General features: G+C 37.2%; 1 protein-coding gene across 3 annotated transcripts in view; it reads right to left on the bottom strand.

Moving 5' to 3' along the window:
- Positions 1-20,919, bottom strand: part of UBAP1 (ubiquitin associated protein 1) — a 56,514-nt gene that overhangs the window by 22,421 nt on the left and 13,174 nt on the right. For all 3 annotated transcript variants that reach the window (XM_082627972.1, XM_082627970.1, XM_082627971.1), the window contains exon 2: positions 2,716-2,756. In XM_082627972.1, coding sequence (XP_082484098.1) covers positions 2,716-2,749 — 34 coding nt within the window. In that variant the 5' untranslated portion in view covers positions 2,750-2,756. The remainder of the gene's footprint in view (positions 1-2,715; positions 2,757-20,919) is intronic.

A 20,919-nucleotide genomic window follows, 5' to 3' on the forward strand; every position in this document is an offset into this window, starting at 1 on the left:
AAATTAAAAAACAATGATAAAAATAAGAAATAAAACAATCTAAAATAAAACACCTTTTTCTATCACTCAATAGAAGAAGTATTTCAATATCTTAGTAGAAATTAAACCAAGAGAAAAATAAACCTTTCCAGAAGTTAGCTAAATGGTCATAAATATGATAGCTTGGCATTTCAAAGGAGGGAGTTTAGTTTTATTAAGTCTAATTACAGACTTATTTTTTTCCCAAATTAGAATATCAGGGCATTTTTCCAGATATTAAAAGAGTAACTTATCTGTTTGTTGAAACATTTTAAAAAATCCTTCAAAAGTCACTTCTGGAAAATAACTTTTTTCTTAGATTAAACAAGTGGAAAATGAGTCAAAAATTAAAGAGAATTGACATTCGGAAAGGCGTGCTTTAAACTGAGCCAAACGTTTGCAATTTGCATGATATAAGGACAATATTTTTAAAGGCCTTTGAAAAGTAGCTGTTTGTATTTCTTATTCTATTATTTAGGGGTATGTGGTTATTAATAACAGTGGAAGAAGTTCAACCTCAGTTGAAAAGAATGAACTTGAAGAAAAATCAAATACTAGTCCTAAGACAGCACAGCGTAAGATATAGTCAGCCCAAGTATTTAAATAGAAAAAAAGGCATTTTGATATCCAGTCATGAGAGCAGTTGTCACCTCCTTGTCCACACCCCAAGTGCCCTAGAATTAAACACACACACACACACACTCTCTCACTCTCTCTCTCTCTCTCTAACCCCGAGTCAGATAATACCTAACTTAGGGGGAACCAACCCAGAGGCTCATAAACTAAAATGTTCCAGTCAGATACTCCCTTGACCAAAAGATACAAAAACTTCAGCTATATGATGCTAGCCACTATATGATCAAGTAGCAAGAAGCACCATAACTGGGGTGGCCATTTTTGGCCCTGTGCACTCTACACAAGTAGGCCAAGAAAGCAAGTCTATAAACAGAAGAATAAAAATGGAGCACATCTGCGAAGAAAAGCAGTGAAAGATGGAGGGAGTAGTAGCCTCAGTTTCCTGGCTTTCTAATTTCAGCCGTGTAAGGCCAGGCTGAATTTGATTTCCTGCATTCAGATGCCTACAAGATTGCCTATTAAATATTCTCCACCTATTCCCTTTAATTTCTATTCCTTAAACTACATGATATCTAAAAATAAGATTCATTATTCTAACAGCCCAACTAAAGCCACTGAAATTCAAGTAGGAGCTCAGCAAATTAAAGCAGAAGCAGCCAAAGAGAGAAAGAGAAAATCCTTCTCAAATTTTACTCAGGTAGAGCATTTCATTTAAACAATAAAATTTTGGTTAGGAATGTAAAGAGATGGAGGAAGTCCTAAAAAAATAAGTCATCATTGATCAGGTAACTTCAGAATATAATCTTCTCTCTGGATTGTCGAGCTGGAACATATAAACTGGGGTCCAACTTATTTTCACTCCAATCAAAAAGGAGTTTCTAAAGATTCAAGATAGAAAACATATCTTTTGAAGTAAGATTATAAATTTAATTTTCTCATTTTTGCTCTTTTCTCTCCCTAGGTCTTTCCTCTCTCCTTAGCTCTGTCCTCTCTGTTCCCTTGAGAAAGTGATCAGAGGCAACTACAGATCTGCCTCTCTATATCATTTGAAGACTTTGAAAGAGCCCTGTAATAATCCTTAAACAACAGGAGATAGCTTACCTGAAGATCTGATGCCTGACAGGTTATACAGAATGCAAATTCCAGAGTCTGAATGACTTAATTCCAAAAGAATTTAACAAAACATATGCAAGAAATGTATGTAAGTATATGCACAGTGGCAGTTCAAAATATTAAAGCTGTTGTATAAAAATATACAAGCAAGTTAAAAACCAAGGAACTGCTGCACCATCCTGACTCAGAGAAGTGATATTATCAAGTTTACATTTGTAGATCAGAAGAGCATAACAATACATGTTGCCACGCAGTCTAACAAATCATTCTTACAATGACATGATTTTTAAAATGGAAGATTAGTTTTAAAACCCCTTTTAAAATAATTGTGCTGTCTGGATATTTCTGATGTTTAATTCTTATCTTTGTACAAAGAGAGGGTCTAATTTTAACTTCTTAGGCACTTCCATTCCTATCAAATGCAGATAATAAAAGTTTATTAATGTACTCCATTTTGGAAGGTCATATCTTAGAAAAAGATGATAAACTATTAGTTTCAAACGCAAAATTGTAATTACTACTACTGATACTTCTGTAATATATTGATCTGCTAATCATGTCTTATCTGTAGTAAATCATTTCTTTTTATGGGGGGAGAAAACCTAAACCAAAACATCATAAAACGTTAACTAAAGGCCTAGAATTTTTCACATCTGATGGAGAAGAGATGGATTTTTCACACTTGATGGAGAAGAGATGGACCAGAATAAGAAAAGGAATGGTAACTACTTCAAAATACTGCTGAAAGACAACAAAAATAGGCAGGCTCCCTATCCACCTCCAGCAGTTTCAAGTACAATAAATACAGAGATACTCTAAAGTTTATCCATTTGAACTTCACATTAAAGTTATGTGAAGTCCTATGGAATGAATATGCTACATTGTTGTACAACTTTATTCTCCTCAAGCCGCTTATTTAAATAAACAAAAAGGGACACTTACTTTATGTGATTTCCAATTCTCTGATCAGATCAAAACTTAAACCGTGATATCTAACAGTCCACTTACCATGAAAATCTGCACCCAACTTCTTAGAAGCCATTTAGAACCTGAAAAACAAAGAAATATTTCTTAGGCGCATTATGCCTTGAGGGGATATAAACAAACCATTATAAGAAAATTGAGGACTTCCCTGGTTGCGCAATGGTTAAGAACCCGCCTGCCAATGCGGAGGACGTGGGTTCGACCCCTGGTCCGGGAAGATCCCACATGCTGCAGAGCAACTAAGCCCGTGCGCCACAACTACTGAGCCTGCGCTCTAGAGCCCACAAGTCACAACTATTGAGCTCATGCGGTGCAACTACTGAGCCCACGCACCGCAACTACTGAAGCCCTCGTGCCTAGAGCCCGTGCTCCTCAAGAGAAGCCACTGCCATGAGAAGTCCGTGCACTGCAACAAAGGGTAGTTTCCACCCGCCACAACTAGAGAAAGCCACAGGCAGCAACAAAGACCCAACGCAGCCAATCAATCAATAAATAGCTTAAAAAAAGAAAGAAAATCGAGACTACAAAAAGAAACCAGAAGACTAAAACGTTCCAGGACTGACATAACCCTCAGTCCCAAAGTCTCAAAAAAGAAAGCAGAAAGGGGGAGAAACCACTTTTCTAGAAAAAAAACATTTCTGAATCTGCATGTTCTGGAAAAAAAAAAAACAGAACAGCAAACTGGCCATTGACCAATTTATACACAAACTGTCAAAAAAATTACTAAACATTTATCTTCCTGATATAAGCTACTAATGTCAATATTTGTAGTTCTGTCAAGATTTTTTATATATCCCATTTTATTCAGTATGTAAATATAGACCTTTTACTGACAAATGTAACTCTAAGACTGACATTTCTGAATTAGGGAATCATGACATACAACCTTCTGTACTGTTTTAATTTTGTATAAAAATTTCAAAAAAGGGGAATTCCCTGGCAATCCAGTGGTTAGGACTCGGAGCTTTCACTGCCGGGCTGGGTTTAATCCCTGGTAAGGGAACTGAGATCCCACAAGCCGTGTGGTGTGGCCAAAAAAAAAAAATTCCAAAACAGGAAGGAAGAAAAACCCATAAAACCACACATCTAGCTTAGTATTATCTTTGCACTTTGCCCTTACATGAGTAGGTACAAAGTCCTTTTCTTGCGAAGACAATCTGAGATCTTCAAAAGTTTATTTCCCTTGATATGATGTTTAGACCTTTAACTTACCTAAGACGGAAGCATAACAAATGTATGGTATGGTCTCTACTAGCTTGTATTACCTACAATACAATGCAAGGCATCATACTTAAAATGATCTACAGGCATACCTTATTTTATTGCACTTCACTTTACTGCACAAATTGAAGGTATGCTCAACCTTGCATTGAGCAAGTCTAAGGTCTAAGGCACCATCTTTCCAACAGCATTTGCTCACCTCGTGTCTGTGTCACATTTAGGTAATTCTCACGATATTTCAAACTTCTTCATTATAATTATATTTGCCATGGTGATCAATGACCTTTGATGTTACTATTATAATTGTTATGACATTTTTTAGCAATAACCATTTTTTTGGGGGGGCTGCATCAGGTCTTAGTTGCAGCATGTGGGAAATTCGTTGCGGCACGCAGGCTTCTCTCTAATTGTGGCTCGTGGGCTCTGTAGTTGCGGCACACAAGCTCTCTAGATGTGGCCCACATGCTTGGTAGTTGTGGCCCTCGGGCTTAGTTGCCCACCCCCCCACCCAGCATATGGGATCTTAGTCCCCCCACCAGAACATAACTTCTACATGCACTGGGCAACCAAAAAACCTTGCGTGACTTGCTTTATTGTGATATTCGTTTTACTTCAGTGGTCTGGAACTGAACCCACAATATCTCCAAGGTATGCCTGTATGTTCCACTGTAAGTTTTTTTTTTAAAGAAGGCGAGTATATTGCACATATCATGTGAAAATTATTCAAAATAATTACATCTGTACAGGATTTTAAGAAACTGACAAGTTGATTTTAAAATTTACATGTAAAGGCAAACGAAACAATAGCCAAAACAATTTTGAAAAAGAACAAAGCTGGAGAACTTACTACCTAACTTCAAGACTTACTATTAGAGTAATTTAGACAGTATGGAAATGGCATAAATATATCACACAGACCAATAGAACAGAGTACAGAAACAGACCCATATGAAAAAAATGTCCCAAAGATGTACCATAACGACCAACCACTCAAGTGCTTTAGGCTGTACTTCACTGAGAAAAGAATTCAAACTGACCCAGACATGTGTAGATCAGAAGAGCTGTGTGCTGTGAAGTATGCAACAAGTGGATTTTTTGTTCAAAATGAAATTAAAATAATGACAGTGAAAAAAAAAAAGAAATAGACCCATATGCATATAGTTAACTGATTTTCAACAAAGGTGCAAGGCAATTCAAAGGGGAAAGGACAGTCTTCTCAACAAATGATGCCAGACATTTGTATGCAAAAAATAAACCTCAATCCATACCTTGCACCGTATATAAAAATTAACTCAGGGGAATGGGGAAATTATGGCTAAGAGATACAGGGTTTCTTTTTGGGGTAATGAAAATATTCTAAATGTGATTATGGTGATGATTGCACAACTCTGTGAATATACTAAAAGCCACTGGATTGTACACTTTAAATGGGTGGACTGTATGTGATATGCTGATACACTACAACAACTTGGATGAATCTCAAATGCATTAAGGTAAGTGAAAGAAGCCAAACTCAAAAGGTTACATACATGTATGTATGGAATAGGATTCCATTTACAATATTCCAGAATAGGCAAAACAACAAGAACAAAAAAGTAATCTAGCTACTGGACACTAATAGTGGGGGAAGGAACTGACTATATAAAAGGGAATGTGGGAATTTTTTGAGGTTATTGAAACTTCTATATTTGATTGCACTAATGGTTACAGGACTATATGCATTTGTCACAAATCACAGAACTGAAAACAGGGTAAATTTTACTATATGTAAATTATACCTTCAAATTTTTAAAAAGTGTATATATATACCCATCACATTGAAATTAGATAAAAGAGAATCACTGAATAACACTAATAATATTTTAAGCTACTCCACTAGGAGTAGAATAAAGTTTCATTTTTAAAATGCCAAAATTCAAAATAATATATTATATGGCTGTACCAAATTCTATTAGTATGCTTTCTGCCTGATGACAAGGGTTTTCTACAGTGAAGTACGGTTTCTAACAATGGATTTCTTCCCAATTTAAAAGCAAAAAAAAAAAATTTAAGTGCAAGTAAATCGATTTATCTCTCTCTTAGCTTAGTCTCCTTTAGAAAGAAAGAATGAAACACAAGTTGAAGATTACAAATTCAATTAACATTATTTTAACACTATGTCTTTAACTGGTAAAATACCTTTTAAACATCGCAAAGAGCAAGGCTAAAACTGTTTTTACAATGCAGTCACCATGGCTAGCAGGAACCAAATTTCTCTATGGGGTGATGAAAATGTTCTAAAACTGACTGTGGGGACAGTCCCGAAACTCTGTGAATACGCTAAACACTACTGAATTGTATTCTTAAATGGTTGAATTGTATGAGATACAAATTATATCAATAAAGCTGTTACCAAAAAAAAAAGTAGCTCTGAATTTGATAAGGTACTCAAACTAAAGAATGATTATTTAGGTACAGAGGAAGGGAAAGAGAAAGATGAGTGACATTTTTTCACTTTCTTAATGGCTATTATGAGTGAAATAAGTAATAATTTCAGTCGTTGGTAAAAGAGAAATTTATTCATTAATTTTTACAATCTGAAGGATAATAAATTAACTCTCTTTAGTGGGGGGGGGGGAAAGCAGCTACCAAACAAATAAAACAAACCACTTCCAGTAGCCCATTCTTTTTTTTTTTTTTTTTTTTTTTTGCGGTACACGGGCCTCTCACTGTTGTGGCCTCTCCCGTTGCGGAGCACAGGCTCCAGACGCGCAGGCTCAGCGGCCATGGCTCACGGGCCCAGCCGCTCCGCAGCATGTGGGATCTTCCCAGACCGGGGCATGAACCCATGTCCCCTGCATCGGCAGGCGGACTCTCAACCACTGCGCCACCAGGGAAGCCCGAGAGTTAAAATTTTAAAGTATATGGATCATCAATTTTCAAAGAACCAACAAACCATACTGACAATGATTTAACTTTCTTCTATGTACAGAAGATATTTCATAGACTCTTACAGGCTTCAGTGTCATCATAATGTACATAAACCACAACAATACAGGGAGACTTTTAAACCCAGAAGCAAGATTCTTGGCAGCCTCAGTCTTCCCACAGAGGCACAGACCAGAAATGTATTTTTTCTAAATCTCTGTTGAAAGAAGCAGAATCTAAGCATCCAGCAATGAGACCTGGGAATATGCTCACAGACAGGTGCAGGAAATCAGTGTTTTCATCTCTGTGTTCCTAATATTTATTGATATTGTGGGATATCAGCTGTTTGAAGAAGCAGCTGTGTTTGAGAGGTAAATGCCTTGGGAGAAGCTCTGATTTCTTTTGTTTGGGGGGTGGCTCTGATTTAATAAATAATTCTGTGAACAACCTAACATCAGGAATGTTTTAAAGAAGTTCCACCAAATTTAAATGAATTTTTTTTCCCTCAAAGAGATTTGAATTTTATTTTTTTTTATTTGGCAGGTTCTTATTAATTATTCATTTTATACATATTAGTGTATATATATCAATCAAATTTAAATGAATTTTTAATGGCTTTTTAAAAAAAGCCTCAACCAAAGAAAACCTACAGAAAGGGAGAAAATATTGCAAATCATCTATCTGATAAGGGACTTGTATCTAGAATATATAAATAACTCTACAATTCAATAATAAAAAGACATCCAATTAGAAAGTTGGCAAGGGCTTCCCTGGTGGCGCAGTGGTTGAGAGTCCATCTGCCAATGCAGGGGACACAGGTTTGTGCCCTGGTCCAGGAAGATCCCACGTGCCGTGGAGCGGCTGGGCCCGTGAGCCATGGCCGCTGAGCCTGCGCGTCCAGAGCCTGTGCTCCACAACGGGAGAGGCCACAACAGTGAGAGGCCCGCGTACCGCAAAAAAAAAAGTTGGCAAAAGAATCTGAATAGTTAACTCTCCAAAGAAAATACACAAATGACTAAGAAGCACATGAGATGTTTAACACATTTTTCACTAGTCAGGGAAATGCAAATCAATAACTACACCCTACCCCATTAAAACACGCATATTGGGACTTCCCTGGTGGCGCAGTGGTTAAGAATCCACCTACCAATGCAGGGGACGCGGGTTTGATCCCTGGTCCAGGAAGGTCCCACATGCTGAGGAGCAACTAAGCCCGTATGCCACAACTACTGAAGCCTGTGCATCTAGAGCCCATGCTCCGCAACGAGAAGCCACCACAATGAGAAGCATGCGCACCACAGCGAAGAGTAGCCCCCGCTCACCTCAACTAGAGAAAGTCCGCATGCAGCAACGAAGACCCAACACAACCAACAATAAATAAAATTAAATTAAAAAAAGAAACATGCATATTATCAGCAACAAAGCAAAATTTCTCTTAAAGAAAGACTAATAAATGAAAATTAAAACACAGTACCCCTTATTACTAAAAAACAGGTGAAAATTCTTTAAAATTATGACTCAATAGAGCTGATAAAATGTAGATTATCTAGGGGTTTTCTTTAATTATTAAAATAGTTCACTGAACGCAACTCCTATTATATTTTCCACAAACCATAAGAATATGAGAAATCCATCCATATTTGGTCACTTAAAGATTTTTCTAATGTCTGCTATGCAGTAACACTTCACTATCTCTGAAGTATCAAAAGCATTTTAATAGCTACTTAGGGTCAACTTTTTTTTCCTGGAACATCTGAGCAAAATTAAGTGGGGTGTGTGTGTGTGTGTGTGTGTGTGTGTGTGTGTGTGTGAGCTTCCACATAAACTTCCTATATTTTATTTAATTATAACTACTTATTTTATAATACTTTCCTATAATCTAAATGTTCAATCATGAAAATGATTAAATTATGGAACATTCAGAAAATAGGTTGTGATGGCACGAAGAGTGTTCATTAAAAGCATATAAATGATGGGAAATAAGTATAAGTTTTAAAATGTTTTTGTAAGTTGCTTTTACTAAGTAACAAATGTACACAAAACAAGACTGAAAAAAATGTATTTGACCCAAATGTAAAATTACAAATGCTCACATGAGAAAAAAATTCTTAAGCAATCATAAATTTCTGCTAAAATAAATATAAATGCTTCTATTAAAGGAAAAGTAGAACTAAGAATAACACACTTTTTTTTTTTTTTTTTTTTTTTTTTTTTTTTGCTGTACGCGGGCCTCTCACTGTTGTGGCCTCTCCCGTTGTGGAGCACAGGCTCCGGACACGCAGGCTCAGCAGCCATGGCTCACGGGCCCCAGCCACTCCACAGCATGTGGGATCTTCCCAGACCGGGGCACGAACCCGTGTCCGCTGCATCAGCAGGCGGACTCTCAACCACTGCGCCACCAGGGAAGCCCAACACACATTTTTAATTCATAAACTTTACACTAATAAAGTGTAGAACTCCCTGAAGCAACCAAGAATTAAAAGCAATGTTTTATTTTGCTGGTTCAGTGCCACTTTAGTTCAAATGCTACAGGAAGAAAACCGGATAACTTAAAATTTTGAATCACTGATTAAAGACATCTAAGAACAAAGAGAGATGGGGAAATAGGTAACAAGAATAGAACTGCAGGGAGAGAAGGAGTTAGAATGCAAGAGGCAGAAGAGACAGAGTAAGGAATGAAAAAAAGGGAAAGGTGAGGAGGGTAGGGGAAAGGAAGTAAGGGTAGGAGACCAGGAGAATGAAAACATATTAGCAAAGCCCAGGCAGCTTCGTAAGGGGAAGAGAAAGCCCAAGAGAAATTTAATATTAATGTTCTAATTTTCTTTCTTCCCTTTCTCGTATCATCATTAAATTACACACTACAAACATCTTCCCAATACAAAACAGCAATTTAACAACTCAGTAAACTATCCTAATCACACACAACAATGTGAGCTGTAATCAGGAACTTCCCAAGATGCAAATTAATCCTGGAAATTCTCCAATTTACAGAGAAAGATGGCTTTGGTAATCATCAAATTTCAAGTCTGAAAACCAAGTTAACATCCATACAACATATATATGACAAAAATCACACGTGTAGGAAATTCCCTGGCATAGTCCAGTGGTTGGGACTCCGAGCTTTCACTGCCAAGGGCACGGGTTCAATCTCTGGTTGGAGAGCCAAGACCCCACAAGCCCTGTGGCATGGCCAAAGAAAAAGAAAACAAAATCACACATGTAGATGCCATTAAAATGTCAAAGCCAAGTGGCACGGCCAAAAGAAAAAAGAAAAAAAAATCACACATGTAAATGCCATTAAAATGTCAATATTAGACTATACTATACTCATTGACAAAAAGCTTTCTTCTCTCTCAGGTCTCAAGAGACATTTTGGAGCCTCAGTTTCTTCATGGGTAAGATAAGGGTAGTAGACTGAATAATCAGCCAACTCTAAACATACCATAAATCTATAATGGTATAATAAAATGAAGGAAAAATATTCATGTTTCCAAATTAAATATTCAGTATTCAGGTTAAGTGGTATCATTTACACAGTAATGTCTTAAAGATGTCTTTAGGGACATCCCTGGTGGTGCAGTGGTTAAGAATCTGCCTGCCAATGCAGGGGACACGGGTTCGATCCCTAGTCTGGGAAGATCCCACATGCCACAGAGCAAATAAGCCCGCAAGCCACAACTACTGAGCCCATGTGCCACAACTACTGAAGCCTGCGCTCCTTGAGCCCGTGCTTCGAGACAAGAGAAGCCACTGCAATGAGAAGCCCGCTCGCCGCAACTAGAGAAAGCCCACACGCAGCAACGAAGACCCAACGCAGCCAAAAATAAATAAAACAAATTTATGGGACTTCCCTGGTGGCGCAGTGGTTGAGAGTCCGCCTGCCGATGCAGGGGACACGGGTTCGTGCCCTGGTCTGGGAAGAACCCACATGCCGCGGAGCGGCTAGGCCCATGAGCCATGGCCGCTGAGACTGCACGTCCGGAGCCTGTGCTCCGCAATGGGAGAGGCCACAACAGTGAGAGGCCCACGTACTGCCAAAAAAAAAAAAAAAAAAAAAAAAAAAATTTATAAATAAATAAAGATGTCTTTACTGGCAAAATGAAAAGTTGGCAACCATATGTTAAACACCTTGCCAGTTTGGAAAAGAGGGCAGTATATCTATGTGAATATGGAAACAAATAAGGATAAGACATAGTCTTATAATGGTGGTTGTATCTGGGTGATGGGTTTACAGGTAAGGCTTTTGGTTTTTTCTTTTTATGCTATTTCTTTCCAACATTCCTATATTGAGAACATATCTACCAACTGACATACATACACATACTTTGTAATTAAGGGGAAAAAAATATAGTGAGCAACAGAGGGAAAACAAACCGCAGACACTGGTAAGAGAACTATTTTTTCTTATTTTTTCCCCTTGTGCTATCTGCTAAAATGAGCAAATGCCACGATAGTGTTTTTCCAAAGGAGCAGAACTATTAACAATTTATAGCCTGTGTAGGTTGTGTTTCAAACTGATGCTTGAATTTTCAATAGCTGTGGGAAAAATGATGTAAAACACAGAAAAGATGTACAATATTGCAGTGGTTTTTTTTTTTTAACTGTTAGTGCATTATTGCACTGAGCATAGTAAGTATCTGTGATAGACCTAATATTAGTTCTAACTTATTTTTGATTTTGGGAACCCAAAATAAAGGAAGTGATGTTTTCATGTTAAAACAAAACAAAACAAAAAGAGAAACAATATAGTATGTAACTAGTAAAAGGTTGTAATCTCAGAGACAGAAGAAAGAATAAATCGGAGGTTTCTAGACCACTAAGAATACCTGAAAACATACAAATGGTTCTAGGTAACAGACTTCATGAAGTCTAATAGGTGTTCTACTTTACTGACAATAAAGAATGCAATCCATGATGAAGAGCAGAATATACCTTTCAAGTACCCACAGAACACTTTACAAAAAACTGAGTAATTATTAGGCCACAAAGAAAATTCCAATGAATTTCAAAAATCAACAGTAGCACAGCCAATAGTCAAAAGGCAAAAAATTATAATTTAATTACATCAGAAAACAAAAAAGTCCTACTACCTGAATTATTAAACTGGCTCTTACAGAACTCATGGATCAAAGCAGGAACCAAAAGGGAATTCCCTGGCAGTCAAGTGGTTAGGACTCCACGCTTCCACTTCTGGGGACCCAGGTTTGATCCCTGGTCAGGGAACTAGGATCCCACAAGCCACATGGCACAGCCAAAAAAAAAAAAAAGAGGAAACCAAAAATAAAATGCAAAAGATAATGACAATGAAAATACTGCACTTGAGAACATACAACATGCAGCTAAAGCAGTACTCAGGAAAATCTATAGCACACAGCAGTCTCAGAGGAAAATTCACAGCATGAGAACTTAGGGTATAAATAACCACACCCACAGAAAACACAAGAATGGAAACAGCAAAGATATAAACAGAAAATAATCAATTAAAAATCAGAAAAACAGATCAACCAATAAATAAACCCAAGAGCTGATTCTTTGGAAAATTATAACCATCCAGCTAACTTAATTTTAAAAGGGGGCAGGGGGTGGATATGTATACAAAATAATAGAGGAAATTAAAATAATCCCAAATAATTGCTTTGTTCCCCTTCTGTCAAATACATTTGAGAACCTGGATAAAATGGATTATCTTCTAGAAAAATATTAACTATCAAAACTGACCATAGAAGAGGTAGAAATGTTAACAAGACCTATAACCAAAGAGGAAAGAGAAAAAAATTATCAAAGAGCTCTTGCCACCCAAAAGAAACCTTAGTCCAATGAGATTTTCATGGTTCTAAAACATAAGAAAAGAAGGAAGGTTTCTAATTTTTTTAAAGTAAGAATATGACGCCATAAAAGAAAAAAACTACAGAAAAATCTCATGTATAAATACAGATTAAAAAATCCTCAAAATAAAAAACACAAACTTAGTAGTACATTATAGGAATACATCATGTCCAAGTGGGATTTATTCCATGAATACAGGACAGTTCAACATTAGGAATCTGTTGATATAATTCACCATATATTAATAGATCTAAGAAGAAAAATCATATAGCCATGTCCTTAACATAAGGTTAAAACAGTAACAAAAATCATCCCTCTCAATACCAAAGCCAGAGAATGCTGACTAATGGGGAAACTATATAAAGATTCCACTAAGCACAGGAACAAGACAAAGATGTCTTATCACAATTGCTTTATTTAACATCAGATGAAAGAAGTAAAAAGTATAAAAAGTCAGAAGATAGACTTTCCCTAGGAAGCCCCCAAACTGAAAAACTATTACAAATATAATACAAAAAGGTGTTTAGTTACAAATGAATATTCTGAAACAAATACCCTTTATATATACAATGAGCAGATAAGAAGTATAAAGGAAGCATGATATACCACAGGAGATAAGAAGTAGGAATAAACTAAGATGTAATGGAAGAAAACTAAAGCTACTGAGACACAAAAGAAGACTTATACAATTGCAGAAAAATATATGATAATCTTGGCTAGGACACACAATATCATTAAGATCAATTCTTCCTAAGTTGCTATATTCATTTGGCATGATGCAAATGAAAACTGGAGTCTTCTGTTTTCATTTTTTTAACTAGACAAGCTAACTCTAAAGGTCATATGGAAATAACAATTAACAGTAGCCAAGAAAATTCCAAAGAAAATAATAAAGGGAGAATAGCCTATCAGATATTAAAATACTTATTACAAAATACAACACTTAAAGCTGTGCTGTACTGGCACATAAACAGATCAATGGGACAGAGTAGAAATCCCTAAAAATACCCCAAATGTAGACATTTAAAGTGCCATTTAAGGGACTTCCCTGGTGGTCCAGCAGTTAAGACTCCACGCTCCCAGTTCAGGGGGCCCAGGTTCGATCCCTGGTCAGGCAACTAGATCCTGCGTGCCGCAAGTAAGAACTGGAGCAACCAAATAAATAAATAAATATTTTTTTAAAATAAATAAAGTGCCATTTAAAATCTGTGAAGTGATGAGACAGCTGAGCAGCCACCTAGAAAAAAGTAAAGTTGGATGCTCACCTCACACTTCCATACCAAAATAAATTCCAAACAAACAAAAGTACAGTAACAGTGCACAACTGCCCAAATACATAAAACCCATTTCACTCTATACAGAAAGCTAGTGGGCAAAAACAACTTTCTGAGACTTAAACTCCAACAAAACGCTTGCCTCATGAAAAACTTTGAAAACAAAAGATTATTTTTAAAGTCAAATTGTTGTGCTGTACAAGGTTTCTCATTCATTTCTCTTGCAAATGAGGTGTTTACCAAAGCTACTAACCATAGAGTATACTAAAGGCTTTAAGAAAAGCAAATAGTGACTGAATGCAAAGTTCATTTCACAGTTTAATAAAAACTGGTTATAGTTAAATATCAGCTCACTAAAATTTAAAAAGCAACAAGTAGTACCCAAAAAAGATAATATAGTATTGTCAAGGCAAGTTACTGACTCAATGTGATTTTATCAGAACTGCAGTTAAGAACTCTAGTTAATTCCAAAATGGGTCAAGAAAAATCCAAACAAGGATTTTCCTGGACTCTGGGCTCCTCTTAACCCTCCAAGCACAGTGTCTAATCTTTAGCAGAGGTGGCCTTTTCATATCTTCTTGCCCTCCCAAACTTTCTGAAAATATGATAATTTTATATCGCTAACTAATACGTAACTTGGGAATGAAACGAGACAAAACAGTGCCCTTAAAAAAGTTAAACAATGATTTCCTGTAGTTACCAATAAATAGTATGAAATGGTAAGGCCTGTGAGGCTAACATAATGTAAGAACAGGAAAGTACTGACTAGCTAAAAGCTAGAATTGGGAGTCATGACATAAAGCATTAGCCAATTAAAAATTTCAAGTCAATATCTTAACCAATTTATTAAAATTCACTTAACATTCCCTTTAATGTAATTTAGAGTTCAGCAAGTAAGAGCACAACGTCCCAAGAGGAAATAAAGCCATAAACCTATCCAACTTAATTTTTTAAACTATGAATAAACATTAACTGGGAAAAAATAATTTCAAGAAACTGCTGAACCAAAAATATCATCTCCTCCCCAACTCTTTCAAAAACTACATCACAACTTATGGCAGAATACAAGAGAGAAAAGAGCACTCTGGACAGTTAAAAACTTAGGTTCTAGTCTCACTTCTTTCATCAATTTGGTATGGTTTAGAGCCAGTCAAAACTTTTCAAAGAAAGAAGAAGAAAAAAAAAAATTCAGGGCTTCTTCTGTAAAAAGAGAGGCCTGGAGTAAATTACCTCTGACAATCTTTGCAAAACCTTTAAGGGTCTAGACACATTCTTTTATAACTATGTACTTCAATTGTTTTTATAGTAATATATATAAGAAAGATATCACAAGACTTCATATTCTTAGTTATGAGGGCACATAAACACATGTAATTACTTGTTGAATCTATGACTCAGTAGGTATACATAGTCCACACCCATGTTTTTTGAAGAAGAAAACGCTTACTATTTGACACTAATAAAACAATTTCACTCTACTAGAAGCCAATACAAAATAATTGGTCAATTTAAAATACAAAGAAGCTGATTATCATATCAGAGGCTATTAATCTGACCTGAGATAAGTAATCAAAAACATAATTTTTCTGTCTTTTCAACAGTCTTCACACTCAGTAGATTGCATCATTCTGACTGTTTCAGTCATGTGAAATCTGAATGATTTTTTTCCCATAGAAACAAAGAAGTAACAGAGCCTTGCTCACCAAACTTGAAAACTCATACCCCCAGGGGAACACTGTGCAATACCAGGGAACAAACAATATAAAAATGGTACGACTTCACAGAATAATATCAAGGATCTGAGGGGAGAAGGTAAGGGTTGCTAAGTAATTTCACAGGCAAATAAAATAATTTTATGTAAATATAAGCATCAGAATAGATGATTTTATTTAAAGTTCTAGCAAGTCTTTAAGCAACAAATTATTCCTATTTTACTTAAATTATTCCAACACATAAAATGGAAACAAACACAGCTTTGCATTTGTAGTTTTATACAGGGTTTATTTATTGCCTAGCTTTCCCCACTAGGCTTTAAGCACTATGAGTACAAGAACCACTTTGGTTTTGTTCACCATTTCACCAAGCATAGTGTCTGTAAATAGTGCTCAGTAAGTATCTATTGAATTAATGTTGCCAAATTTCCAAGTTATCATATGAGATAAGCATAATACTGATACCAAAATTTGACAAAGGAGAAAAAAAGGAAAATAAGAAACAAACCTCATATATTTGTATATATGTATACTTATATTTATATATAGACACTAAATTCTAATTGAAATAGTAGTAAATTGAATTAAACAGCAAACTCCTAGCTGTAAGACACTTTTCAGGAAAAATTGTTTCCTTCAACACAGAATTTCAAAGAAAAAAAAAGAAAAATAGAAAGGAGGGAATCTGTAAGTTAAAAAGGAGCATAAGCAATAAATCTAAAGCAATCACAGGGACTTCCCTGGTGGTGCAGTGGTTAAGACTCTGCTCTCCCATGCATGGGGCCCAGGTTCAATCCCTAGTCAAGGAACTAGATCCCACATGCATGCCACAACTAAGAGTTTGCATGCCAAAACTAAGGAGCCCACGTGCTGCAACTAAGGAGCCGGCTAGCCACAACTAAGACCTGGCGCAACCAAATAAATAAATAAAATTAAATTAAAATTTTAAAAAATATTATTTAAATAAATAAAGCAATCACAACATACAGATCTTATTTGGATCCCAATCCAAACACACTGAGGAAAAAAGTCAAAACAATTGGGAAAATATGAACACTAACTGGATATCTGATAATATTAAATAAGTTAAATTTTAAGGTAGGACAATGGTATTACAGTTTTTTTATAATTCCTATCTTTCAGAGATATACAAAAATATATTTACAGATGGAATGATATGACTGGGATTTGCTACAAAATAACTGGGAAGAGGGCATGTATATGAAATAAGATTGTTATAACTATAAATGGAGTGTAACCTCTAAAAATTGTGAATCACTATGTTGTATACCTGAAATTTATTAAAAAGAAAGAACGAAAGAAAAAGAGGAAGGGAGGGAGAGAGGGAGGAAGAAAGGCAGATTGACAGCTATTATGGCTAGATCTACATTTATAAGTTTGGAACTTTCTAAAATAAAGAAATAAAAAGATGCTACTGCTATAGTGTAAAATGAAAGAGGCTGCAGAATAATCACATTTTAATTTTCTAAAACTGTGCATTAAACCTAACTCATAATTGGCAACCATCATTTCAATAATCTGAATTATCAGTATCAGTAGATGCTAAAACAAGTGGGTTCAAGTTCCACAAGGGTAATGGGATATGTACATAGTCTCAGAGTATCTCCCCACAATATATTTTTTATTAAGTATGGTGGAGAAAACAGTAACTTTATCTTGGCAGACACCACCTTAACCAAGTGATCAAAATTAACATTACCAGTAATGGAACAAACTGACACCTCCATATATGATACACTGAGAACACATCAATTCTGTGGTATTCCTGCCAAAAGTGAAACTATCATGAGGAAGTATCAAACAACCTGAATCTAATCATGAAGAAATATCAAACAAACCCATCTTGAGAGACGTTCTATAAAATAAATGGTCTGTACTCTACAAATATGTCAAAGTCATAAGACAAAGACTAAGAAACTGTTTCAGATGAAAGGCAATTAAAAATACAAAACCACTAAATGTAATGCATGATCCAGGATGTTCTTTTGCTATAAGAATGTTGCTGGACAATGGGTGATTCAATAACAGTTAATTTCCTGATTTTGATCATTAGTATGTGGCTATGTAAGAGAACGTTCTTATTTTTAGGAAGCACGCACTGTAAAGCAGTAATCGGGTACTGTGTCTTCAACTTACTTTTCTTTTTTTTTTTGTTAACTTATTTATTTTTGGCTGTGTTAGGTCTTCGTTGCTGCACACGGGCTTTCTCTAGTTGCAGCAAGCGGGGTCTACTCTTCATTGCAGTGCGCAGGCTTCTCATTGCGGTGGCTTCTCTTGTTGTGGAGGACGGGCTCTAGGCACATGGGCTTCAGTAGTTGTGGCACGTGGGCTCAGCAGTTGTGATGTACAGGCTTGGTTGCTCTGCAGCATGTGGGATCTCCCCAGACCAGAGATCGAACCCATGTCCCCTGCATTGGCAGGCGGATTCTCAACCACTGTGCCACCAGGGAAGTCCCCAACTTACTTTCAAGCAGTTATGAAAAAAATAATATGTATATGTAAATACAAATAGAGGACAGATAGATGATAGGAAAGGAGAATGAGTGAAGAACAGAACAAAAATATGAAACATGTAGGTAATCTCAACAGAAGGTATACAGCAACTCTTTGTACTATTATTGCAAGTTTTCTGGTAAATCTGAAATGGTATCAAAATAAAAAGCTTAAAAAACCCTCAACAAACACATATATTTGCATGGCTTTTTGTATGTACACAAAAATCAGAAAGGATTCATACCAAACTGTTAACAATGGTTAGTTCTGGAAGAAGGTAAAAGAAGGTTTTCATGTTCAACTTTCTGTACTTCGGTAGTTTTAATTCTGGAGCTAAAAATATACTAACTGAAACAAAAAGTGCACTAGATGGGTACGACAGCAGATCTGAGCAGGCAAACGAAGAATCAGCAAACTTGAAGATAGAGCAATGTCTACAAAGAAAGAAAAAAGAATAAAGAAAAGCAAACTGAGCCTAAAAGACCTGTGGGATGCCATTAAGCATATCAACATCCACATTACAGGAGTCCCAGAAAAGAGAAAAGGGCAGAAAGACTATTTTAAAAAATAACGGCCAAAATCTTCCCAGATTTGATGAAAGACATGAATCTACAAATCCAAGAAGCTCAATGAACTCTAAGTAGGATAAACTCAAAGTGATTCAAACCAAGACACATTATAACCAAACTGTTGAAAAAAAAGAATGAATCATTAAAAGCAAGAGAAGCAACTCATCATTTACAAGGGAGCCTCAACAGATTAACAGCCAATTTCTAATCAGAAACTATGGAGGACAGAAGACAGGAGGATGACATATTTAAATTACCAAAAGAAAAAAAAACTGTCAACCAAGAATACTGTATCTGGCAAAAACTGTCCTTCAAAAATGAGGGAGGGGGACTTCCCTGGTGGCGCAGTGGTTAGGAATCCGCCTGCCAATGGAGAGGACATGGGTTCGAGCCCTGGTCCAGGAAGATCCCACATGCCACAGAGCAACAAAGCCCATACGCCACAACTACTGAGCCTGTGCTCTAGAGCCCATGAGCCACAATTTCTGAGCCCTCATGCCACAACTACTGAAGCCTGCGCACCTAGAGGCCGTGCTCCGCAACAAGAGAAGCCACCGCAATGAGAAGCCCACACACCACAAAGAAGAGTAGCCCCCACTCACGACAGCTAGAGAAAGCCCACGCACAGCAAGGGAGACCCAATGCAGCCAAAAATAAATTAATTAAAAAAACAAAAAATGAGGGAGGGGGACTCCCCTGGTGGTCCAGTGGTTAAGAATCCACCTTCCAATGAAGGGGACAGGTTCCATCCCTGGTCAGGGAACTAGGATCTCACATGCCACGTGGCAACTAAGCCTGCCCACCACAACTACTGAGCCCATATGCCACAACTACAGAGGCCTACGCTCTGGAGACTGCACGCCACAACTACAGAGCCCACATGCTCTGGAGCCTGCACCACAGCTACAGAGCCCATGTGCTCTGGAGCCCGTGTGCCACGACCAGAGAGCCCATGTGCCACAACTACTGAGCCTGTGCACCAGAACTAGAGAGAAGCCCACACATTGCAAGAAAGAGTCCTCGCACTGCAATGAAAGATCCCACATGCCGCAACTAGGGCCCCGACACAGCCCAAAAAATAGATGATTTTTTTTTTTTAATGAGGGAGAAACTGAAACATTCTCATATAAATAAACCTGAGAGAGTTTGTTGCCTACAAGAAATGTTAAAAGTCCTTCAGGCTGAAATAGCAGAATACCACAGTAACTCAAAGCCTCAGGAAGAAATAAAGACCTCTGCTAAGAATAAATGGGCTAGGACTTCCCTGGTGGCACAGTGGTTAAGAATCTGCCTGCCAATGCAGGGGACACAGGTTTGAGCCCTGGTCTGGGAAGATCCCACATGCCGTGGAGCAACTAAGCCCGTGAGCCACAACTACTGAGCCTGCACTCTAGAGCCTGCAGGCCACAGCTACTGAGCCCGCGTGCCACAACTACTGAAGCTTGTGCACCTAGAACCTGTGCTCCACAACGAGAAGCCACTGCAATGAGAGGCCCGTGCACCACAGCGAAGAGTGGCCCCCACTCCCCGCAACTAGAGAAAGCCTGCACACAGCAACAAAGACCCAACGCTGCCATAAATAAATAAATAAATAAATAAATAAATTTATTTTAAAAAAGAATGGGCTAAAAGCTAGTATTTTTTTTTGGTTTCCAACTCCCCTTTTTATTTAGTACAGATTTTTTTTTCTTTTTTTTTTCAGATTTTTTTTTAATGCACAAAAATTATTATAAATCTATGTTACTGGACTTCCCTGGTGGCACAGTGGTTAAGAATCCACCTGCCAATGCAGAGAACAAGGGTTTGAGCCCTGGTCTGTGAAGATCCCACATGCCGCGGAGTAACTAAGCCCGTGTGCCACAACTGCTAAGCCTGCGCTCTAGAGCCCACACACCACAACTACTGAAGCTTGCGTGCCCTAGAGCCCGCGTACCCCAACTACTGAGCCCACGTGCTGCAACTACTGAAGCTCATGTGCCTAGAGCCCATGCTCCACAACGAGAAGCCACCGCAATGAGAAGCAAGCACACCTCAATGAAGAGTAGCCACCACTTGCCGCAAATAGAGAAAGCCCGCCCGCAGCAATGAAGACCCAACACAACCAAAAAAAAAAAAATCTATGCTATTGTCTTTCTATGCCTGGCTTATTTCACTTACCATAATGCCCTCCAGGTTCATCCATGTTGCACATAAGTTGCAATCTGT

This window comes from Mesoplodon mirus (genome assembly GCF_964341445.2).
Source record: "Mesoplodon mirus genome assembly, chromosome: 1".
Taxonomy (NCBI): domain Eukaryota; kingdom Metazoa; phylum Chordata; class Mammalia; order Artiodactyla; family Ziphiidae; genus Mesoplodon; species Mesoplodon mirus.